At 48.0% G+C, this 26435-nt stretch overlaps 1 protein-coding gene across 1 annotated transcript in view; it reads right to left on the reverse strand.

Moving 5' to 3' along the window:
• LOC137439239 (teneurin-3) overlaps positions 1-26435 on the reverse strand; it is a 319589-nt gene that overhangs the window by 117402 nt on the left and 175752 nt on the right. The window contains exon 13 of the mRNA XM_078768166.1: positions 26137-26322. Coding sequence (XP_078624292.1) covers positions 26137-26322 — 186 coding nt within the window. The remainder of the gene's footprint in view (positions 1-26136; positions 26323-26435) is intronic.

The following is a 26435-nucleotide window of genomic DNA, read 5'->3' on the forward strand; positions in this document are numbered from 1 at the left end:
ATACATATATACATACATATACATACATACATACATACATATACATACATACACACATACATACATACATACACACATACATATATATATATATTGTTGCGGATATGGGATTTGGCCTCCATCCATATCCGCTTGTAAATATTCCCCTATTTCCCCAATACTCCCCAACTATCCCCAATCCCCCATTCCCTAGTCCCATTGTCTGTAAACAACACTCTGTAGAACCGACCTTCCCCTTTTTCCCCCATTAAATGTCGTGCCCAGGTTCACCGCATCTCACGTAGACAACTATAGGACATCTTGCTAGTTATTCTTAGTCTATGTCAGTTAAGGACTCGTTTCCATTAATTCTGACTCTTCGTTGCACCAGAATGTGATTGTATGGCACCAGTAGTGAGTTTAGGACCTCCCCATACCTCCTCCCATCTTCCTCATGAAACTACAACAACAACAACAACAACTACAACAACAGCGCGCGGGGAGTGTGCGTCCTCACTCCGGCTTGGTTAGCCGCCATTGCCCATGTGCTCCGGCGGGGTTACCACGAAGGGGCTGACTGTCGGCCCCTCGTCAAGGGCGGAGCCCGGTAACCCCCCGCACCCAATAAGAAGCGGCGGGCCGATTCCATCTGGGGCGGAGCTAACGAGCCGAGGGCGTGTCACTCCCCGCTGGATATACGCAGCCATTTACCGGACGTGACGTCAGATGCGCCCCCAGCTTGAAGAGAACCAGACGCCACCTCCAGCACGACGAAACCTCCCTGCATCTTTTGGACCGCGCTATCCTGTCCCTGAGCCAAGGTGCACCTTGTGCTGTCCATCGACTACCTGCCCTTCCTTGCCATCAATCCCTGTGTGAGTCAGTCTTGTCCCGTTTATCTGTGGTCTGTCAGGAATAAGATAAGTGTGTCTAAGTGCCTACCTTCCTATGCTGTACCTCTTGTCCTTGTAATCTCAACGTTCCGCATACAAATATTATAACCTCCTCCGGAGGTCTTGAGAACTGTACCCCTGGTGTCGTGTCATTTAACCCAGCCGTTGTGTCCTTTCCTCAATTGATTTAGCGTAGCGCGACTCGGCCAACGTTCGAGTATAATCAGGTAAACTGTGCAGACGCGGTCATACCAAACCGCTCGGTAAACTAACATCCAAAACCGCGTCTGTAACAATATATACACAAAGAATTAAGTTAAGCACCCCCCCCGTTTTTTTACAACCTCGCACATTACAAGTTTGTTGTCGTCAAAACAGTGTAATATACCCATGATATTGCTATATTTTCTGGAGAAGTGATATTATGGTCACATAAAAACATAACAATCATGCCGTTTTCAATATTTTATTCTGAATAATTTAAGGTGAAATTTTTTGGGAATTTTAGGCATATTTTCACCTCAATTTAAGTATGGAGCTATAGGTCCATCACGGACAGTGTGGATGACGTTTATGTTTTCTAACGTACAGTCATTGTTCTGAGAAGACCTCTAGCGATCTTTGCGTCAATAACGTGTGTAGGACCCACGTGATCGGATCACTGACTCAACCCTACGTCTCATAGACCCTGTAAGCCGTCGTATGCGTTGCTGTGGCAGGTTGTTCCATTCCCGATGTAATGCACGTTCCAATTCATCCAGATTGGCTATTGGAGGGACCATCTTCGCAATTTGTCGTCCCAACATGTCCCAAACGTGCTCGAGGGGGTTCAGGTTCAGGACAGGATTAGGGGGTGCTTAACTTAATTCTTTGTGTAGGGGTGCTTAACTTAATTCTTTGTGTATATATAACATCGCCCGTCTCCGTCCATCCCTCTCCTCCGTGGCTGCAGAAACCCTCATCCACGCCTTCATCACTTCCCGTCTGGACTACTGCAATAGCCTCCTTTATGGTTCACCCTCAACAATCACCAATAAACTCCAATACATTCAGAACTCCGCTGCCCGTCTACTCACCCATTCCCGGACCCGTGACCACATCACCCCCGTCCTTTACAAGCTTCACTGGCTCCCCATCTCCCAGAGAATCCAGTACAAAATCCTCCTCTTGACCTACAAAGCCCTCCATAACCTGGCCCCATCCTACCTGGCTGACCTCCTCTCCAGACACACTCCCACCCGCAACCTCCGCTCTGCTGGTACCAACCTCCTGACCCCCCCCCCCCCCCCATCCGGACCAAATTTAGATCCTGGGGGGACAGGGCCTTCTCCATCGCTGCTCCCACCCTCTGGAACTCGCTACCTCACACCATCAGAGACTCCTCCTCACTCACCACATTCAAAACATCACTCAAGACCCACCTGTTCAACACTGCATTCAACATTTAACCCACAGCATCTAACCCCTGACTATCTCCTCTCCTTCTCCCTCCTTTGTGCTTTGAATATTTCCCTATTGATTCTTCTTTTTTTGCAATTGTCTTTATGTTTTGCTATGCATTATGTTTTGCACCCTGTCAAAGCGTCTTTGGGCTTCCTGAAAAGCGCTATATAAAATAAATGCATCATCATTATTATTATATATATATGTCTATATATATATATATATATATATATATATATATATATATATATATATATATATATATATATACACAGACTTGGCATTTAATATGGAATATTTTTTTGTGGGGGTGAACTTACTTTTCAAGATGTCTTAGAACCAAAAGTTCATTGGAATTATGTTTAAATTATTCTAGTTTTGTTAATGTGACCTTTAAAAGAAACAAAAACCACATTTGACATTTCGAAACAAATAAATTGATCCTTGAAAGTGATGTAAACTGATATCAAACTCAATTCATGGACAGTACTGTGTTAAACTTGTGTACGTTTTCCAGAAGTATCTCTATTTTGCAAATTAGCCAAAAAACTTTTTAACAAAAACAAAAGTTACATTACGACTGGGATTACGGACAGTAAAATTACAGTTCAGTACTTCGTGTCACCCCCACGAGCATTCAGGAGAGCACGTACACGTTGAGGCATGCTGTTCACGAGATTTGCCAAGGTTTGGACAGGAATCGCTTGCCATGCAGAGACAATAGTCTGCTGCAATTCATGCACAGAGGTCGGCTGCTCGTCCAAGTGGTCGATTTGACGCGTTAATTCTGCCCACAAGTTCTCTATCGGATTCATATCCGGGGACATGGCAGGCCACTCCATATGCTCTACACCACGGTCAGCAAGAAAGTGTTGGATCATGCGAGCACGATGAGGCTGTGCATTGTCATCTTGGAAAACAAAGTTTCCTCGAAAGGCTGCACGAGCAAATGGAAGCAATGTTTCTTCCAGAATGGCCCTGTACTTGAACTGGTTCAGGTTTCCATTCAGAACAACCAGGTCAGTTTTGCCCCCTGCATGAAAAGCAGCCCAAACGGTCACCCCACCACCTCCAGCTTAGACTCTTGGCACTATACAATCTTTGTTGTAGGCTTCATGCACTTGTCTGTGCACTCGGACGTGGCCATCTTGACGATAGACCAGAAATCTAGACTCGTCACTGAAGATCACGTGATTCCAGTGTCCTGGCTGCCATTGACGGTGCTCTCTGGCCCACTGCAATCGGCGCTGGCGGTGTTGTCTGGTCAGGCGTGGCTTTCTCAGGGGACGCCTGGCACGATAGCCTGCTTGAACCAGTCGTTGGTTGACTCGCCTTCTGGATACAGGCACATTTGTCAGTTGCTGCCACTCAGCCCTAAGCCGATTAGCTGACTTGGTACGGCCATTGTGGACTAACCGGTGCAGCTGGCGATCATCCCTCCTTGTGGTTCTGCGGGGACGTCCTGGCCTCGGCATTGGAGTAGGGACACCCCTCTGAGCATTTCGTTTCAGGATCTTTGACACCTGACCTTGAGTGATGCCATACTGCCGAGCAATAGCACGCTGTTTCATGCCGTAATTTCGTAAAGCCACCACTCCATGACAAACAGCATTGTCGAGTTGACGGACCATCTCCAGAGGAAGCGACAATAACTTTTGGAGACGTGCAGCAGTTGTTTTCCACTAATACAGAACGCAACAACCCTTGTATACCCGACTGTGAAGCCAATCATCAAATGCACCTGTCCGTACATTTTGCCACGCCACCTGTGATATAATCCTGTGGTTGACGTCTTGCTGCGACAGACAATCAGTGACATGGTTCTTTTAACAAATACATCACCAAAGTGTGAAAGAAACTCACCAGATTGATATACTGAGTTAAGAAAGTAAACCCAAGTCAAGAAAAAAATAAAATTCCATATTAAATGCCAAGTCTGTATATATATTGTTGCGAATATGGAATTTGGCCTCCATATCCGCTTGTAAATATTCCCCTATTTTCTCCAATACTCCCCAACTTTCCCCAATCCCCCATTCCCTAGTCCCATTGCATGTAAATAACAATCAGTAGAGCCGACCTTCCCCTTCTTCCCCCATTAAATGTCGTGCCCAGGTCCACCGCACCACACGTAGACAACTTTCGGACATCTTCCTAGTTATTCTTAATCTATGTCAGTTAAGGCCTCGTTTCCATTAATTATGACTCTTCGTTGCACCAGAATGTGATTATATGGCACCAGTAGTGAGTTTAGGACCTTTCCCATACCTCCTCCCATCTTCTTCCCCAAACAACAACAATAACAACAACTACAACAACAATTACAACAACAACAGAGGAGATGGCGGCGGAGCGGGGGAGGATGCGTCCTCACACCGGCTCGATTAGCTCCAGACCATGCGCTCCACGGGGTTACCCCGAAGGGGCTGGCTGTCAGCTCCTCGTCGGGGGCGGAGCCAGTAACCCCCCCCCGCACGCACCCAATGAGAAGCAACGTGCCGATTCCACGAGGCGGAGCTAACGAGCCGAGGGCGTGTCACTCCCCGCCGGATATACGCGGCCACGCGCCGGATGTGACGTCAGATGCGCCTCAGCTTGGAGACTGGAGAGAGAAGCCACCGCCACCCCCAGCGCGACGATACCTCCCCGCATCTCTGGACCGGACCGAGTCGATTCTGCCTTGAGCCAGGAGTGCACCTTGAGCCATCGATACCCGCTGTCCTTTTCATCAACCCCCGTGTGAGTCAGCATTTTGTCCCGTGTGTCTGTCGTCTGTCCGGGGTTAATATAAGAGTGTGTCTAAGTGCCTGTCTTCCTGTAATATACCTCTAGCCCCTGTAATCTAACCTTTTCCGTACGAATATACTTGAGAATCGAAACGTTGGTGTCGTATTGTGTGATTGTAATCCAGCCGGGTGTCTTCTTTTTCTTATTGAGCCAGCATAGCGCGGCTAGTCAACGTTCGGGCACAATCGGGTAACTTGTGCAGACGTGGTCATACCAATAAACCGCTCGGTAAATAACATCCAAGCCACGTCGGTAACAATTGGTGTCGAGGAGTGAGATTCGGACCCGGGACTAAATTAGTTAGGCCCAAATTTTGGGAGGGAAAATCGATCCGGAGCGCGTACTGCGCTCGACAAAATCGATCCGGAGCGCGTACGGCGCTCGACAAAATCGATCCGGAGCGCGGGTACTGCGCTCGACGAAAGTATAACGGCGAAATTTCGAATTTGTTTTACGAAACTCGAATTTTGAAAGTCGCGCTATGGCGGATCAAGACGGCTGGGGTCCGGTAGGGGAGAGTGAAGCAGGGTCGGTCCAGGACCAAATTGAGGGACAAGAGGAGAGCGAAGCAGTGAGGGCGGCAGGTTCGCAAAATAGCGCCGTCACGCACGAAGTAGCGGGCGCGCAAAAAGGCGCCTCGCACGAGCGCGCGGTAGCCGAGCCGGCTGTATCAGCGGGCTTTAACATGCAGCCGTTTGACATGCAGCAGTTCATGGCACGGTTTAGCGAATACATGGCAGAGTCGAAGAGCGACAACGAAAAAAGAGCCAGGGAAATGGAGAAAATGGAAAACAGAATGGGGGAGCGACTAGGGAATCAAATCGGGGGGTTAGACAAGAAAATTGGGAAGTTAGACAATAATTTTGAGGAGTTAGACAAGAAAATTGGGAAGTTAGACAATAATTTTGAGGAGTTAGACAAGAAAATTGGGAAGTTAGACAATAATTTTGAGGGGTTAGACAACGGGATAAAAGAAGTAAAGAATGGGTTAACGGGGGTAGAAAACAGAATGGCCGCTCAAGAGAATCAGATAGAGGGAGTGAAACATGGGTTAACGGGGGTAGAAAATAGAATGGCTGCCCAGGAGAATCAGATAGAGGGAGTGAAAAATGGGTTAGAGGGGTTAGAAAACAGTATGGAAGGCAAATTGAGGGACATGAGGCACCAAGCGGAAAGGGAAGTTAAACAAATGGAGCAGCAGATAGAGGGGGTCAGAATGGGGGTAGAAACCAAACTGGATGCTCACAGGGAGGAAATGGAGCAGATGAGGGTGGCATCTGGGCAGGAGATGCAAGTGATGGGAGAGGAGATCAGAAGAGGAGTGAGTGAGGAGGTCGGAGGAGTGCGCGAGGAGGTGAGGCACTGTAAGGAGCGCATGGAGAAAGAGGTGAGAAAGGGGACTGTAAAATTGCAAGGTGGTATAGAGGAGTTGACGCTGGGAGTAGAACAACTGACAGTGGGACAAAAGGAGTTGGGGGACCAGGTAAAGAAGAACACAGCGGTAATAGAGGGTTTAAAATCGACACAGAAGGAGATGAAAAAGGACGTAGGGGTAATTAAAAAAGAGTGCCAGACGGTACATGAGGACCTGACGAGGAAAATGGACAAGGTGGTAGAGGTAATGGAGGTTAAAGAGCGGGAGGTGCGGGAGCACATAGAAAAAAATAAAGTGGAGTTAGAGGAAGAACTTAAAGGGGCGCACGAAGAGATGAAGGAGATGAAGCAAAAATTAGAAGAAGTGGAAGAAGGGGTGAGCGAAATTAAGAAGCGACGGAGAGAGGATAAGAAAGAGATAAAGGAGGAAGTAAAAGAATTGGTCCAAAGTCTGTGTTCGGATCGTGATGATGTGCTCATTAACCGGATGAGGGATTCGCAGGTGATGGAGGAGAAGCGAAGAGGAAGAGGACCCGGTGTAAGTGGTGACCAATATGGTCGTGCGTATGATGCGCCAGGGGATTTAAGAAGCTTGGGGATTGGTTTGGATCCGGGTGTTCGTGAAAGGCCGTTGGTGAAGTGTGCGACAGGTCTGGTGTGCGAAAGAGGAGGTGAGCGAGAAAGTCCGACTCTGGGGTGTGTGAGGAAAAAGTGCGTGCCAAGGAGTGAGTGTGCTGGCGAGAGTGAGTCGGTCGTAGCGTGTGTGCGAGGGAGCACATGGAAGCGCGGGGTGGTGAGTGTTACAGAGGGTGTGACGGGAGAGTGTGCGCAAGAGTGTGCGCGAGAAAGGTGTGTGACGGACAGGTGCATGAGGAAAGAGTGCGCTGTCAGAAGTAAGGAAGAGTGTCCACCTGTGGTGAGTGTTACAGAGGGTGTAACGGGAGAGTGTGCGCGAGAAAGGTGTGTGACGGGCAGGTGCACGAGGAAAGAGTGCGCTGTCAAGAGTAAGGGTGAGTGCGCTGTCAGGAATGGAGGTGAAAGTAGTGAGAGTGACATGGAGCGTGAGTTAGTTGTGACAGGTGAGCGAGGATGTACACCTGGGATGGAAGGATGCACACCTGGAATGGTAGAGCGTGAGTGGGAATGCACGCTGGAGTTGGTGGTGAGGCACGTGGTTGGGTGTGCGAATGAGAGCACACCTGTGATTGTCACAGAGGAGGTGACCGAGGAGGGGGTGCGAAGCGGTGTATTGGTGAGGTGTGCGAGCAACGAATGTGTGCCAAAGTGTTCGGTGGTCAGGTGTGTGACCAAGGCGGTGAGTGGAATGGGTGTACCTGGGTGTGTAAGGAACGGTACGAGGGGCATGGAAACGGCTGGATGTGTGAGCAAGGAACGGGCTGCGGGGTGTAAGCGTCCAGGTGAAGCATCGACGTTAGACGGGATAGAGTTTAGAACGACTTATAGCCGAGTCGGGCCCTCGGTGCGTGCTGGGCCTCGCTTTGAACGGCCGCGTCCAGGCTCCACTAGGCGGAGCTGGCAGCCCGATAGAAAGGGTCGTCATGGCGACCACTTTTTGGTGAGACGTGCCGGCAGGTCGAGATCGGGGCATTGGATGGCTCCACGCCGAGGTGGTGCGTGGGATCTCGGCACGGGTAAGCCCCCGTCCCTGCACCGAGTGCCGGACGCATCCAGCCGCTGGCACAAAACAACCAGCATCCATTGCTTGGCTTTACGAAGCCAGGCTTTGGACAGGAATTGGCGCACCGAGAGGTATTAGTGAGTCGACTGGGTGATGAGGTTAGTGTTTTGGACCCAAAATTAGAGAAAAACAAAATTTGATGATTGGCAAAGGATTGGCAGTAGTGATTGGCAGATGATGGGTAGTGATTGGCAAATTTTTTATTTGTTGAAATTTGATGTGCAAAATTGGTAGTGAGAGACCCCCGATGTGGTGGGATGGCAAATCCACCATCCCTCACAGATGGGGGGCAAAGGAGCAATAGTTTATGGGGTGTATGGCAGTGAAAACTAGCCCGGGTGGGTTAGGATATTGTGTGTAGGGATCTAGAAGATGACAGTAGGTAACGTTAAGGTTAGTTAGTGACTGATACCTGTAGTGGGGACGCAGGTAGTTTAGTGTGGTTGATAATGACGAGGGAGCGCAATAGTTAAAGGGACGACTGGGAAGCGCAAGTTTCAGAAGGGAGTAGTTAGCTGAGATGATGCCGTGTGTGTGAGGATGGAACAGGTGTGATTGCACAGGTGTGCAACTGGACAGGTGTGTGGAGCAGTGTATGAGCAGTGAGTGTGTGGATCAGCGCGAATGCGCTTGGGGAGAGAAGGGTGCAGGTGGCACCAGGTGTGAGAGCACAGGTGTGCAGGTACAGGTGTGTGGAGAGAGTTGGAGTGAGTGGTACGGAGTGGTGTGCATGGTGCGAAGGTGTGGATGGGGGAAGAGTGGACCCCTTTCACGAGCACCCGGGGCGGGTAGTGTAAGTGTTAGGTAGAGGGTGCAGGTAAATTGTGGATGGATATTGGCATTTGTGGTGCGGTTGCAGAATGGTGTTGTGGATGGGTGCATTAGTGTTGTGGAAATGGCTGGGCGTGTAGCCTGTTAGTGTGTGTAGTTGGTTGAGCACTCCACCACTGTGAGGATGTCGGCCAGGTGAGGCCGCAGGTGGGCTCTGGGAGCCGGTAGAGTTGTGGATGGGGCCCGAGGATCCGGAGGATGGACCCGGGTAGCCCAGTGCCAGAGAGGGCACCGAGTGGGGAGAGTGCCAGAGGGCCTTCCCCAGGTAGTTAGGTTAGGGCAAGGAGCAGGTAAGCTCGGAGGCAACTGCAGTGGTGGAGGTGTGCAGGTGGGTAGACCCACTGGGAGAGGTACACGCCGCAGCCCAGAAATTGTGCGAGGGCACCGGGAGATGAATCGGGGGAGTGAGACCCCAAATTGAAGAGCACCACAGTTTGGCCAATGGGAATTGGTTTTTAGAACCCATAGTGTAAGAGGGCCAATGGTTTGGCCGGAGAAAGACCCCGGGTAGAGTAAAGTTGTTAAAGTCATTTAGGAGATAGTTAGGATTGATGAACCTGTCGCACCATACGCAGCCACTTACCTGTGGTGATGATGATGACTCCACACCTGTGTTTTCTTTGTTTTGTTGCAGGAGATGAATCGCTGTGTGGATTTGTGAGACGCATCACGACGTGGATGAGACATTGGGGTGATTCCATCTCTCCCTCCCTAGGAGGGACTGATGATGAATTGGTAATGGCAAATTATGATGTTGAGTTGGAGATGGCAAATTTTGATGAGAGTTGAAAATGGCAAATTTGATTGGTTAGGAGGGAGAGAAGACGAATTTGGTTTATGGGAGGAACGGGGAAGACAGTAGGGATGTTTGTTGATTTGTAAAGTAGATGTTTATGGGTAGTGTTGTGTTTTGTGGATACAGTAAGGGGTAAGGGAGGGGCCATGTAGGTTACCTGGTGGGGGGGGGGGGCGTACGATAGGAACGTACCTGTCTCACCTGGTTCCCATGTGCCCCCAGTGTGCATTACCTTATATTGCGTGCACTTTTGCGCCCTTACCACCTTACTCACTTGTTTCTTCTTTTGTCTCCCACCTCCGAGGATCTGGCTTTGGGGTAGAGAGAGAGGAGAGAGAGGTGCTGGCTACGCAGTTGTGGGCCTGCACTTTCGCTGTTGGCTGCCTGGATCGATACACCATATGGACCGCAATGTTTGTGGCCACCCACAATGGACCGCAGCTCTTTTGCGGCCAAGCACCACCCGTGGAAGGACCTATGGGTCAACGTGGCACCTATGCCATAAAGGTGAACCACTGTTAATTAACACCAAGTGCACCACAAGAAGAGCAAGAGACACCTGCAGGGTTAGGGGTTGTCGAATTTATTTTTATTCCAATGAACAATGGTGACTGCACCGATTGGTGGTGGGGTGGTGCTTTTGATGCTCGGAAAGGGTGCTCTGCACGTTATTAAAGGCCGTCGGCCACAGAGCACTCGTGGGTTGGTGTATCGATGCTGGCAAGCGCGCTCTCTCTATGCATAACATCTGCATGTGTTCCTCCAAAGACAGGTCCTGGATCGTAGTGTAGATATCAGCGTAATCTTGTAAATAATGCTCCCTACCGGCTGTATGTGTAGTTTGAGAATTCTTTCCGGATTCGGTTATCCTGTGGGTGTGTTTCTGTGAGGAGAAGGGTGCAACGTCGCAGGGGGACATATTTACTCATTTGTGAATATCTGTAAAACTGTCGCACTCAGGGTAGAGTTAATAGTAGAGGGAACTACATTGCGTGCCACACTAAAGTAGGTAAAAATTTATCGGGTCGGGACGCCCCGAGGGTAGAGAAGGGTGCAATGTTGCGAATATGGAATTTGGCCTCCATATCCGCTTGTAAATATTCCCCTATTTTCTCCAATACTCCCCAACTTTCCCCAATCCCCCATTCCCTAGTCCCATTGCATGTAAATAACAATCAGTAGAGCCGACCTTCCCCTTCTTCCCCCATTAAATGTCGTGCCCAGGTCCACCGCACCACACGTAGACAACTTTCGGACATCTTCCTAGTTATTCTTAATCTATGTCAGTTAAGGCCTCGTTTCCATTAATTATGACTCTTCGTTGCACCAGAATGTGATTATATGGCACCAGTAGTGAGTTTAGGACCTTTCCCATACCTCCTCCCATCTTCTTCCCCAAACAACAACAATAACAACAACTACAACAACAATTACAACAACAACAGAGGAGATGGCGGCGGAGCGGGGGAGGATGCGTCCTCACACCGGCTCGATTAGCTCCAGACCATGCGCTCCACGGGGTTACCCCGAAGGGGCTGGCTGTCAGCTCCTCGTCGGGGGCGGAGCCAGTAACCCCCCCCCCCCGCACGCACCCAATGAGAAGCAACGTGCCGATTCCACGAGGCGGAGCTAACGAGCCGAGGGCGTGTCACTCCCCGCCGGATATACGCGGCCACGCGCCGGATGTGACGTCAGATGCGCCTCAGCTTGGAGACTGGAGAGAGAAGCCACCGCCACCCCCAGCGCGACGATACCTCCCCGCATCTCTGGACCGGACCGAGTCGATTCTGCCTTGAGCCAGGAGTGCACCTTGAGCCATCGATACCCGCTGTCCTTTTCATCAACCCCCGTGTGAGTCAGCATTTTGTCCCGTGTGTCTGTCGTCTGTCCGGGGTTAATATAAGAGTGTGTCTAAGTGCCTGTCTTCCTGTAATATACCTCTAGCCCCTGTAATCTAACCTTTTCCATACGAATATACTTGAGAATCGAAACGTTGGTGTCGTATTGTGTGATTGTAATCCAGCCGGGTGTCTTCTTTTTCTTATTGAGCCAGCATAGCGCGGCTAGTCAACGTTCGGGCACAATCGGGTAACTTGTGCAGACGTGGTCATACCAATAAACCGCTCGGTAAATAACATCCAAGCCACGTCGGTAACAATATATATATATCTGTATATATATATATAGTCCAAAAATTTGAAGATTGGATTTTCATTTCTCCACAAGCCTGTCCCTATTCCTATTGAAGAACGTAGTTTGTGGTGAAAATTTGAGCTTGATTGGACAATATTTAGAGGTTGCTCAAAATGTTGACAAATTTTAATGAATAATAAGATACAGAATTTTTAGCATCATACATCAATTCGTCGATAATTATCTATTTTCAATTACTCAAATTATTTATTATTGTTGGCTTGCACTTGTCTTCAATGGTATTACCAAGAGATTGTGCAAAAGCACTGGCCGCAAACACAGCATGCCGATCTGAGAGATTTACTCTGTCCAGAGTTGCCACTATTGCTGGAGTGATCACCTTGATGGGAGCCTTTTTCGCCTGTTTGGCAGAAGATGGACTTTGGAGTTTGAATTCATTGTCCCCTGAATCGGAGCTTTCAATCTCAGACTCATCATCATCATCAACCACAGCCGATGTTGATGGAACAGATTGCATTGCTGTTGGAGTCTCAGCAGCATGTTTCTTCTTTCTTTTATCTTCATTCTCAAGCCTGATACGCTTTCTGTTCTCCTTCACTGCCAGAGTGTTGTCCACAGAACAGATCCCATACGTGAACTTGAGGGATCCTCACGCTGCATGATAAGGAATGCTTTGTCTTCTTCATTCGTCATTTTCTCAAGCGCATCATTTGGTGAGATATCGAAGAGGGATTGAAGATCATCTTTGAACATCTGCTCCTTCACTCTATAGTTTTCGAATGTCTTGGTTCTATTTTTCTTTACCAGTTTGTAGGCATCATACAACTTCAAAAGTTGGCGCTCACAGGAATCTACTCTCTGCACTGGAATTCGTGCTTTCTCCCAGTATGCACACACAGCTTGTACACTAAAAGTTTGGCACTTTCACGAACTGCATGGTGTTCTTGCATGTGATGGTACACCATTTTCTGCAATGTGTGTCCTTTGGTTGGTAGTCCCCCACATATTATTTCCTTTTCAGACTTGCCCAGCAACCAAACTGTGGAAGAGCTGCGAGTTTCTGCTATCTGAAAAAAAAACAGGATAAATTAAAAATGTTATTTTTTGAGCAACCTCTAAATAAGTTCCAATTGACCTCATATTTACTCCCGCCAGGGAGTAATGCATTCACTCGTGTCCGTGTGTGTGTGTGTGTGTGTGTGTGTGTGTTCGTGTGTTTGTGAACAAGATATCTGGAAAAGTTCTGAACGGATTTGAATGAAAGTTGGTGGGATGATTGCCCTTGGGATAAGGAAGAATTGATTAGTTTTTGGTGAAGCTCAGGATATTATTCCGGATCCAGGAATTTTTTTGGGAAATTTTTTTGGGAAAGATTTTTTCTGTTTTACTGCATTAAAGCTTTTATTCTTATTCTTAAATGATGTTTTTCTCCTCTAATTCCGAGATATATCAAAATTAATTCTCTGATAGTTAGGGCCTACTTTCTTTTTCATTTATTGTTTTGGGGAGAGGGGATGTCAAACAAAATGTATTATTCCAACGAAACCCACGGCGGGCGTATGCGCTCCACTGAGTGGCGTTCTAGTTGGTTCATATGATCTCTATAAACATAGGAACAAGGGCAGCCTTGTGGAGCATGGATTTTTAATAGTATTAAATATTACATATACGTATCTGTGGACCACCCTAATATATATATATATATATATATATATATATATATATATATATATATATATATATATATATATATATATATATACATACATATATATATATATATATACGTACATATATATATATATATACGTACATATATATATATATACGTACATATATATATATATATACGTACATATATATATATATATACGTACATATATATATATATATACGTACATATATATATATATACGTACATATATATATATATATATATATATATATATATATATATATATATATATATATATATATATATATATATATATATATATATATACATATACGGTCGTCCTTATCGGATCGGTATATATATATACATATACATATATATATACATATATATATATATATATATATACATATACTTATATATTGTTACTGATCGCGGTTTAGATGTTACTTTGCCGAGCGAAGGCTCCGCGACCGAACAGTTATTCCCCGATTAGAACCCGATTCCACCCAAACGTTGGCCGGATCGCTGCTCAATGAGGGAAAAGACTAAAACGACGAATGCAAAGAGGAAGACGAAGGCAAAGAAAGGTTTGGAAATACTACTGAATTTATTTACTATTTACACACATAAGCAAAAAGCAAGCAGTCACGTTTATTTACAACACATAAGACGCAGGTTACACAGTGCAAATACTAGCTTATCCAGACTTAATTAAATACCCAGGGACAAGACACACAGAACAAACTCACGTACACAAGAAGGGTGGAGGAAAGGAATGAATGCTGGAAGGAGGAATGGGAAGGTTCAGCTGGGGCAGATGGTTCGGGCTTGATCCCGCACGGGACGTCGGCTGGACCTCGACGGCCACCGATGCCACCGCTATCTGGTCCCCGCGGGGTAACGGGTTGGAGCTGCCTGGTGGAGTCAACGTTGCTTGTGGAGCCAAAGCTGCTTCTCTGGCTCACCTCAGGGCGCGTCTGCCGTCTCTGGCGCAACTGCTGGTAATTGACCTTGAACCTTCTCTCTCTTGGCCCTGGTGTCTCCTCACCACCGACAACTCAACGCAACCAACGTAACCACTGACCACTCGACATCACCACTTCTCACCACCGACTTCTTACCGCAACCAACGCAACCACTGACCCTCCACTGACGACCAACTGACGACTCACTCACTTGCTTCTTGCGTGCGCGCCTTTTATAGCGCCTCCAGCGATCAATCCGCCGGCCTTCAGGACACGCCCATCGGTGTGCTCACCTCGGCCCTGGTTGGTCACGTGACCCTCTCGCTCCGCCCTTGATGACGACGGGCGGGCACGCCCCTCTTCCCCTCTATGACGAGGTGGAGACACGCCTTTCTTCTCCGACCCTGCCTCGTGGTCAATGGCGGTTATTGGAGGGGAGGTAATTGGCAATCGAGGGTTGGCAATCACGAGAGGGGATGTAAAAGGAAATGGAGATTTTGGGGATGGGAATGAAAGGGGATCTATTCTTTTTCACTGGTGCAATGGAGTACTTCAATTAATGGGAGACACAGCCTTACCCTAAAACACAGAATAAGAGATAACTATCAAACAGGGGTATTCTATTATTTGGCTGACGTGTATGCTTGTGGACTAATTATGGGATGCCCTTTCACGTTTACACAGCTCCGGAGGCAGGGGGGAGGGGGGCGCAGAATAAACAATAATAACAATTCACACAATCAAAAAAAATATACAGTTCTCATATCTGCAACACTGCACCCTCCTCCTCTTAGGCACGTCCCGGGCCTACAACTTTTATTTAGTGTGACACGTAGGTGTAGTTCCCTCTACTTTTAACCTGACCCTGAGTGCGACAGTTTTAAAACATAAATAAATGTGTCCCGCTGCTCCATTGCACCCTGCCTAACAGACTTACGCCCACAGTTAACCGAATTGCGGCATGGTCTTCAAACTACACACTGACGGTGGGAAGCATTATTTACAATGACGCTATTTTTATTTACAAAACTAACCCAGGACCTGTGATTGTTCTTTCTGGGGGGGAGACAGTCTGCTCTGCATCAATGCACCATGAAAGCACGTAAAAACGCACCAATACACACCCTCAAGCACCAATCGGTGCAGTCACCATAGTTCATCAGTGTTCAACAATAAAAAATAAATCAACAACCCCTAACCCTGCAGGTGATCTCTTGCTCTTCGGCTCCCTCTGCTGGTTATTATTATTTGTTCTTCCAGATGTTGTCATTCTTTCATTTTCTTACTGGCGGCCTATTTGCAATAAAGTGTGCCCAATGTGTCCTTTTTATTTTCTTTATTTATGGCCCACAGGGCCGACTACGTGTGGTTCACCTGTGGGGCATTGGTGCCCTGTGGCCAAGGTCCGCCAGCAAGATTTCGGGCCCTCATGGCCGGTTCCAGCAGAGGGGCCATGCCCCAACCCATGGGGTCCATAAGTGGTGCTCGGCCACAGGCATGTGGTCCATAATGTGGTGCATCGATGCAGACAGCTGGTTCTGGGAATTTCGGGCGCACAATGGCCGACCCACGCACGCTCCCCTCGACGCCCAATGGCGCACAGGTCATGTGGGAGACAAAAGGGGAAAGACAAATGAGCGAGGGGTAAGGTCACAAGGGTACACATCAATAAGGCAATGCAAGGCGAAATGCGTACGGAGAGCGAAATGAGAAAGCTCGTCCCTACCGTACGTCACCCCCCCGTCACCTACACTACCCTTGCCCTTACCCCATATGTACAAAATCTACACATTACCAATCCGTCGCTACTGTCACATCTCCCCATATTTCCTCTATACCAAATTCGTCGCCACAATCCCTCTACTTCAAAATTTGCCATCACCAAATTCATCATCAATCCTCATAAGGAGGCAGAGATGGAACATCAAAGCACAATGTCACACCCACGTCATGATGCGTCTCACAATCCAAACATTTGCATCATAAAAAATAATCAAAACATGGCATGGTGTGGAGTACCTGTCACCTCAGGTGAGTGGATGCAGATGGTGCGAGGAGACTTCATCCTAACTACTTTCTAAATGACATTAACACACTTTACACTACCCGGGGTCTTTCCCTGCCAATCCATTGGCCAACTTACACTATGGGTTCTAAAAACCAATTCCCATTGACCAAACTGTGGTGCTTCTCAATTTGGGGTCTCACTCCCCCGATTCATCTCCCGGTGCCCTCGCACAATTTCTGGGCTGCGACGTGTAGCTCTCCCAGCAGGTCTACCCACCTGCACACCTCCACCACTGTAGTTGCCACCCGAGCTTGCCTAGCTCCTCACCCTAACATAACTAACTGGGGAAAGCCCCTCCTGGCTCTGTCACCCCACTCGGTGCCCTCTGGCACTGGGCTACCCGGGTCCGTCCTCCGGATCCTCGGGCCCCATCCACAACAACTACTACCGGCTCCCAGAGCCCACCTGCGGCCTCACCTGGCCGACATCCTCACAGTGGTGGAGCGCCCAACCAACTACACACACTAACAGGCTACACGCCCAGCCATTTCCACAACACTAATGCACCCATCCACAATACCATCTGCAACCGCACCACAAATGCCAATCTCCAACCACAATTTACCTATACCTTCTACCTAACACTTACACTACCCGCCCCGGGTACTCGTGATGGGGGTCCACTCTTCCCCCATTCACACCTTCGCACCATCCACTCCACTCCACAATTTCCACCATACTCACTCCACGACCATCCATTCCAATACTCCATTTATTCCACACTACCATTTATTCGACACAGCCACATACACCTGTTGTTGCACACCTGTGCAATCACCTGGTGCCACCTGCACCGCACCCTCCTCCTCTTCCTGGACCATTGGGTCAGCACAATACACAATCACCTTCACTCACTCATACACTGCTCCACACACCTGTTCAGTTGCACACCTGTGCAATCACACCTGTTCAATCACACCTGTTCAATCTTCAAACACACGGCATCATCTCAGCTAACTACTCCCCTCTGAAACTTGCGCTTCCCAGTCGTCCCTTTAAACTATTGCGCTCCCACGTCATTATCATCCACGCTAATCTACCTGCGTCCCCACTACAGGTATCCTTGTCACTAACTAACCTTAACGTCACCTAATGTCATCTTCTAGGGCCCTACACACCATATCCTAACCCACCCGGGCTAGTTTTCACTGCCATCAACCCCATAAACCTAGTGCTCCTTTGCCCCCCCCCCCCCTTTGAGGGATGGTGGATTTGCCATCCCACCACATCGGGGAGGTCCTCTATCAATTTTGCTCGTCCAAATTCCAACCAATTCAAAAATTTTCCATTTACTGCCAATTCTACCCACTATTATAAATTTCGTATCAAATCACTACTATCATCATCACAGTCCACTATATCCTAGCCTCGGTGCGTCGTGACATCATTAAACTCGGTTCGTAAAGCCGAGCAATGAATTCGGGTGGTTTGGTCGCCTGCAGGTTGAATCCGTCCGGCTTTCGGTTCAAGGGAGGTGGTTTGGTTGGACCGAGATTCCACGCACCATCTCGGCGCGGCACCTTGCGGTCCCGGGCCCGATGGCTCAATCTCCCCTGGTCGGAACCCCGTCCCCACGAGGGGGCACCGTTCCGCTTCCTCCCACTCGCCCTTGAACCGGACCGGTCGCCTCGCCCGCCAAGGCCCGGACTCGACCGTGCGGGGCGGGCCAAGCCCGAATCGGCAACGACGCTTCGAAGAGAAACGACGCAGCATCGATCCGCGCCGGGCCTCGCACCCAACAAAGCACACCGCGCCCCGAGTGCTCGCATCGGCTATCCGTCGCCCTAACCACTAACCCGGTTACCGTCGATGCTTCACTTGCATGCTCACACGCATACGCTACCCCTTTCACCCTCACAAAACCCGGCGTTCCAACGCCGTCCGTACATTCCACTAACGCTCTCCCTGTTACACACCACACCTCTCGCGCACACTCTTGCGCACACTTTGGTCCACTCCTCTCCTCCGTTACGTCCTCCGTAACACTCACCATGGGCGTGCACTCTTGCATCCACCCACTAACGCGCTCACATGGGCTCTCCCACACCCGCGCTACCACCAACTCAGGTGTGCTTCCTTGCACACCCCCAACCATTCCAAGCGTGCATCCTCGCACCCGCTCCACCACCAACTCACTCCTCGTGTCACACTCCGTACACCCCGACGTGCATTCTCGCTCGCACTCGGTTTCACTCCCACACTTTATAACACACCCACTCGCCGACGCACACTTTTTCCTCACACGCGTGCCATTTCCACTCACACGGGACCCTTCACCAACGCCCGGATGCTTCCTCGATCCCAAGCGCGCGACAATTCTTTTGTCGCTAAACATCCTCTTACAAAATCTCCCAGCACAATACACAACAGCACGTCTCACCTTCGGGGTTCTTCTTCCTCCCTGCACCAAAACCTGCAAACTTCCATTTGGATTAGCGAGTACAGCATCAGGATGTGCATTTAGACTTTGAGCAATTTCCATTCCTTCCTCCGATTGTTGCTCTTTTAACTTTAAGTCCCCGGTCTCTCCAATTTCAACTATACCCATAATTTCTTTGTTCACCTCGACGACCGTTGGCTTTAATAAAATTCCCTCTACCTCATCGGTCGCCGGCTTTTCCAAACCCCGGGTCGCGATTTCTACCCCGGTCATTGTACCCGTGCTTTTCTCTGCTTCGCTTAACCGGCGCTTCTCGACCCGCGTTAACTCCTCGTGCACCCCTGGGACCCTTTCGCCCAACTTGCGGTCTCTGTTCCTCTGCTCCCTTTCCTCCCTATCGGCCCTCATTCCGTTCGTTGTTGCTTCAATTTGGTTTCCCCATTGTTCCATTCGCTCACCATGAGCATCCATTTTTTTTAACAATCGCTCACTGTTCCTGTCCAAAAGGGCCTCCATTTCAGCCATAAATAATTGCATGTCTTCCACCGTTGGTACAAAGGGCGCGGCAAAATTTGGTGCCGCTACACCCACATGCGCGAGGACGCCATTTTGTGCGTCTGATACTCCCTCAACCGCCTCCTCATTGCTCCCCTCCATTTGATCCTGGGTTACTCCTAACCCCTCCTCTAGCTCACCCACCGGCATTCGATCGCCTTGACCAGCCATGGCGCGATTTCAAAATTCGGGTTTTCCTTTACAACAACACAAATTTCCAGCACTTTATAATTTTGAGCGCGTTAAGCGCGCTTCGGGTCCAATCCCACTTCCCGACACCAATTGTTACTGATCGCGGTTTAGATGTTACTTTGCCGAGCGAAGGCTCCGCGACTGAACAGTTATTCCCCGATTAGAACCCGATTCCACCCAAACGTTGGCCGGATCGCACCGCGGCTGCTCAATGAGGGAAAAGACTAAAACGACGAATGCAAAGAGGAAGACGAAGGCAAAGAAAGGTTTGGAAATACTACTGAATTTATTTACTATTTACACACATAAGCAAAAAGCAAGCAGTCACGTTTATTTACAACACATAAGACGCAGGTGACACAGTGCAAATACTAGCTTATCCAGACTTAATTAAATACCCAGGGACAAGACACACAGAACAAACTCACGTACACAAGAAGGGTGGAGGAAAGGAATGAATGCTGGAAGGAGGAATGGGAAGGTTCAGCTGGGGCAGATGGTTCGGGCTTGATCCCGCACGGGACGTCGGCTGGACCTCGACGGCCACCGATGCCACCGCTATCTGGTCCCCGCGGGGTAACGGGTTGGAGCTGCCTGGTGGAGTCAACGCTGCTTGTGGAGCCAAAGCTGCTTCTCTGGCTCACCTCAGGGCGCGTCTGCCGTCTCTGGCGCAACTGCTGGTAATTGACCTTGAACCTTCTCTCTCTTGGCCCTGGTGTCTCCTCACCACCGACAACTCAACGCAACCAACGTAACCACTGACCACTCGACGCCACCACTTCTCACCACCGACTTCTTACCGCAACCAACGCAACCACTGACCCTCCACTGACGACCAACTGACGACTCACTCACTTGCTTCTTGCGTGCGCGCCTTTTATAGCGCCTCCAGCGATCAAGCCGCCGGCCTTCAGGACACGCCCATGGGTGTGCTCACCTCGGCCCTGGTTGGTCACGCGACCCTCTCGCTCCGCCCTTGATGACGACGGGCGGGCACGCCCCTCTTCCCCTCTATGACGAGGTGGAGACACGCCTTTCTTCTCCGACCCTGCCTCGTGGTCAATGGCGGTTATTGGAGGGGAGGTAATTGGCAATCGAGGGTTGGCAATCACGAGAGGGGATGTAAAAGGAAATGGAGATTTTGGGGATGGGAATGAAAGGGGATCTATTCTTTTTCACTGGTGCAATGGAGTACTTCAATTAATGGGAGACACAGCCTTACCCTAAAACACAGAATAAGAGATAACTATCAAACAGGGGTATTCTATTATTTGGCTGACGTGTATGCTTGTGGACTAATTATGGGATGCCCTTTCACCTTTACACAGCTCCGGAGGCAGGGGGGCGCAGAATAAACAATAATAACAATTCACACAATCAAAAAAAATATACAGTTCTCATATCCGCAACACTATATATATATATATATATATATATATATACATATACATATATATATACATATATATATACATATATACATATATATATATATATATATATATATACACATATATATATACATATATACATATATATATATATATATATATATACACATATATATATACATATATACATATATATATATATATATATACATATATACATATATATATATATATATATACATATATATATATATATATATACACACATATATATATATATATATATATATATATATATATATATATATATATATACCGATCCGATAAGGACGATCGTGCCCCCTTCGCCGACAAGCGGCGCTCTTGCGTCCGCCATTACTGGGAGGCGTCCCAATTCAAACTTAACTCCAGCTGGCTGCACCAGCACAACTATCATCGCGATCGTACATGAAAAGTGTCCGTGATAATCGTTCTCAAGTGTTTCTCTATACGTGTGGAGTGGTCGTGGACACCTGGCACCTCAAGGCACACAATACAAACCCCTTTTTCGGCGATATCGCCGGGCGCCGAAGGCACACGGCCATGTCGCCCTGAAGGCACCTGGCACCTGGGGGTACCCGGTTTCCACTTCCACCTGCACCAAACCTATTTTGTTAGCAACCGCGTACCCTATGCTACGGCATGCCGAGCGCCCTTCCGCCTTAGCCCCGAGTTTCTCGACCACTACGATAACGACCCCTCTGACTGACCCGACTAGGTGCCCGTCCCTTCATTGACTCCTCAATACGGCCAGGTCTTGGCGGCCGTACCACAGCCGCCCCGCATGGATTCTTCCCTCAGAGTCCACCTCCGCCCGGGCCGGCCACCTACGGCAACTACAGCTAGGCCCCAAAAGGCCGCTGCCGAGCCCCAAGTTCCTTGATCACTAGGGTCGTGACTCGTCTGGCAGACCCGACTGGGCCTCCGTCCCTTCGCGCGGGCCGCCTCACCGGCTCCTTATCGCTTCATCGACTCTTCCATACGGCCAGGTTACGGCGGGTGTATCACTGCCGCCCCGCATGGATTCATCCCTCAGAGTCCACCTCCACGCGGGCCGCCACACCGGCTCCTCACCGGTCGTATAGCTCGGTGGACCGGTCGTATCGTCCACGATTCCATCTTCTCCAATGAATCTAACAAACAAATATATTTTGTATCGATATTCTTTCGGCAGGGAGGTGTTGGCTTAGCGGTTAGGGTGCCGGCTTGGGATCCCAGAATCCTGGGTTCGAATCCCGATTGATCGCTGAATTAACGCCAGGGGGGTTGACTCCGCCTGTCATCCTTCCGAGGTCGGCAAATTGAGTACCAGCTTGCTGGGATGAATGATCACGGTGTGTACCCCAATTTAGAATAGGTACACTGTATCCCTGTGCTTCCATCGTAAGAGGCGACCAAGGGTTGGCGTCAGGAAGGGCATCCGGCCATAAAAACATTGCCTCAAACAGGGAACCATGATTGTCATGGGGCCTGCAAGGCTAACCCCCGCTCCAGCGGGGAAAATGGCCTTAAAACGATCATTCATTCTTTCGGCAAAGTGAACTGAGACCGGTAACTGCATGTAATCTGAACGCTGGAGAGCAAGCCGAATGAAGCGGCCGCCTCCCAACTATGGCGGCGTCTAGAGAGGGCGCCCGTCCATTGAACCCTCCGTCGGATCGGTCTATACAGACAACTGTATCATTGTCCTATAACAAGTTAAACCACTCCCGTACTATTTTGAAACAATTATTTCACAGTAATGGGTCAATGGGCATCTATTTATGACAAAGACATATGGGTGAGGGGTGAGGGGGATGGTCGAGCTGATCTAATAAAATGAGAATTGAGAAATGGAAGACAAAGGAGGATACTGGATTTCAAGAGAGAGTAAAGGCCATGAGGGTGTTAAAGGACTTTGGAAGAAGGAAAACACATTTGGGTAGAAATAGAGTAATAGATGGGAAAGAGTCCCCCTCCAACCATAGCTCAACACGACAAATCTTCAGTGGTAATAAAATGCTCTTCTGAATGTTGAGACTGTTGTGACAGGTGTAATAAAGGAGGTGATGACATAATTTGACTGAATGTCATGGTGGCCAAGCAATTAGTACAAGTAATAAACGTGCATTCTCTATGCAATCATTAATGGAGCACAGCGAAGGGGAAACGCTGACAAACAAAGTCGTCACAACAAACCGTGAGATTGTCACAACTCTCCGAGAACTCTCAGCACACTTGTGTTCGGTAACTGTTTAATCAGGGTCCAATTTACTTTGTGATTAGCAAAAATCATCAGCGATGGTGATGCAGACGTGAGTGCAGAGAGAACTTATCGAAACACCTGTCAAAGCCTTTGCCTTGATTTATTACTTGCAAAATCGAAGATTTTTCAAGTATATTGGTCGGTTGTGTTTGTGACTCTGTCTGTCTGTCTGTTTGTTTGTCACCGGCCTACAGGTCACAATTTTCAACCGATCTTCACCAAACCTCACCAAATGGTAGAGTTGGTCAAATGCCAGAAGCCTATTGTGTTTGGGGTCAATAGGTCAAAAGGTCAACATAGGCCAAAGGTCACCAACTTTGCTAAATTTCTAAAATCTCAATTTTCATCCGATTGACTTGAAATTTGAAGAGGACTTGCATATCTGGTCACTGAATTCAACCACCAAGTATCTTTGAGGTCAACATAGGCCAAAAGATCAACATAGGCCAAATTTCTAAAATCCTCATTTTTCATCCAATTGACTTGAAATTTGAAGAGGACTTGCATATCTGGTGACTGATTCAGCCACCAAGTATATTTGAGGTCAACATAGGCCAAAAGGTCAACATAGGCCTCATCACATGCATTAACTTGTCAGGTGCATATTGTATGTTCGCATGTCAAGTGATAGGTCCCCACGGTCATCTGTGATTTGCATACAGGTCGGTGATTAAACCACATGGATGTTCGCATGGATGTTGTTTAAAACCACGTGGATGTTTAAAACCGCCACGAGGAGTATATGTTATCGGTCCTTTCATCCATCTGTGAGAGGGAGGAGTGGGTCAAGGGGACTAAACAGAAGTGCATTAAAGCGAATTCAAACTTACAGGTGTAAACCCAAAAGAGCTTTTTGGGGGAGGGCGTATTTTGCAAGTATCGTGCTACGCATGACGTTTTCTTGTTTAGTCATTGAGGCCTGCCTAGCAAAGTGCTATTCTTCAATGTGGCAGTTAACCAACAACTTTCGTATGATTAAAATTATTTGGTGACTGTTTTTCACGCGACATTAAGGTGTAATCCGCTGAAGACGTCAAGTCTTCAACCAGCAAAACAGTTCTGAAAACTCGAACGGCACTCGATAGAGAGCATATCTGCCAGGCCAAACGGTTTACGTTTTGTATCCCACTGATGGGTCAGATCTGGATCCAGATCTGGATCCAGATTTGAACCAAAATGTAATCTGGTTGTTCTTATCAGCTAACCAACTCATCCACCAAGTTTTGTCATAAGTCGTCCACAACTTTTTGAAATATGTTATTTATCGTTTTTGGCCCTGTCACACAAATGGTGAAGAATCACTTAAAAATTTGAAAACCCTCGTATCTGAATCCGGATTGTGATCTTCACCAAAATCGAATCGATTGGTCCTCGTCACACATCCACAACCTGACCACCAAGTTTCATCCGAATCCGTAAATAACTTTTTGAGATATCGTGTTGTGTATCGGTTTTTGCCCCATCACTCAATGATGAAGAATAGCCTGGTGTTGGGCTAGCGGCTAGGGTGCCGGCTTAGGATCCTAGGATCCTGGGTTCCAATCCCGGTCGATCGCTGAATTAACGACAGGGGGGTTGACTCAGCCTGTCATACCTTCCGAGGTCGGCTAATTGAGTACCAGTTCACTGGTAATTCCCTGTGTGTCGTAAAAAGGCGACAAACAGGGTTGGTGGCAGGAAGGGCATCCGGCCGTAAAACATTGCTTCAAAAAGGGGACCAAAAAACAACAACAACCACGGTCCCCGAAAAAGGCCAACCCCCGCTTGCGGGGGAAAAATGGCCTCTAAAGGTGTTTTGTTTGTTGTTTTTTTGTTTTTTTTTTACTCAATGATGAAGAATCACTTTTTAACAAATTATCTGATTTGGATCCGGATTTGAATCTTCATCAAAATTGAATCAGTTCTTCCTTGTCACATATCCACCAAGTTTCATCTGAATCCGTAAATAACTTTTTGAGATATCGTGTTGTGTATCGGTTTTTGCCCCATTACTCAATGTTGAAGAATCACTTTTGAAAAAATTATCTGATCTGGATCCGGATTTGAATCTTCATCAAAATTGAATCAGTTCTTCCTTGTCACATACCCACCAAGTTTCATCCGAATCCGTCCATAACTTTTTGAGATATCGTGCTGTATATCGGTTTTTGCCCCATCACTCAATGGTGAAGATTCACTGAAAAAAAAAAATTCTCTGATCTGGATCCGGATTTGAATCTTCATCAAAATTGAATCAGTTCTTCCTTGTCACATACCCACCAGGTTTCGTCCAAATATGTTCACAACATTTTGAGATATCGCGCTATATATCGTTTTGGCCCTATCTCTCAATAGTGAAGAAACACTTATATGGATCCGGATCTTCACCTCATATTCTCGTATCTGGCTCCGGATCTTCACCAACATCCAATAATTTCGTCCTCGTCACATAACCAACCTACCCACCAAATTTTGGTAGAAACTGCCCTCAACGTTTTGAGATATCCTGTCCACAGACAGACAGACATACAAACAGAAAGGGGTGAAAACATAACCTCCATTCACCTTAGGAGGCGGAGGTAAAAATGGTTCGTTTTTCTTTCAAGTCATTAACACAGAAACATTTTAACAACACAGAGAAAGAGCTCATTTTCGAATTTAACGTGTCTATACGAATCCAATCCTCACCAATGGAGCAACTGTCACCGTGCCAGCCGTCTTGACATAGGCATCGGCCCTCCCGGCACGATCCGTGGGCACCGCAGTGCCGTGGACACAGACGTTGGTCACACGCCCGGCTTGTCCAACCTTCATCACAGTGACACTCGCCTTGAACACACTCACCGTGCTCCCCGCAATCCTGGATGCACAACTCTGGAGGGAAACAGAAAGCCGATTCGGTAAGGAAACGCCTCACCCGATAACCAAAGTGTCATGTTTTCCACACCGATGAACCCAAGATGGAAGAAACCATCTGGATCTATCTA

This window comes from Myxine glutinosa, chromosome 14 (assembly GCF_964187855.1).
Source record: "Myxine glutinosa chromosome 14, kmMyxGlut1.1, whole genome shotgun sequence".
In the NCBI taxonomy this organism is placed as follows: domain Eukaryota; kingdom Metazoa; phylum Chordata; class Myxini; order Myxiniformes; family Myxinidae; genus Myxine; species Myxine glutinosa.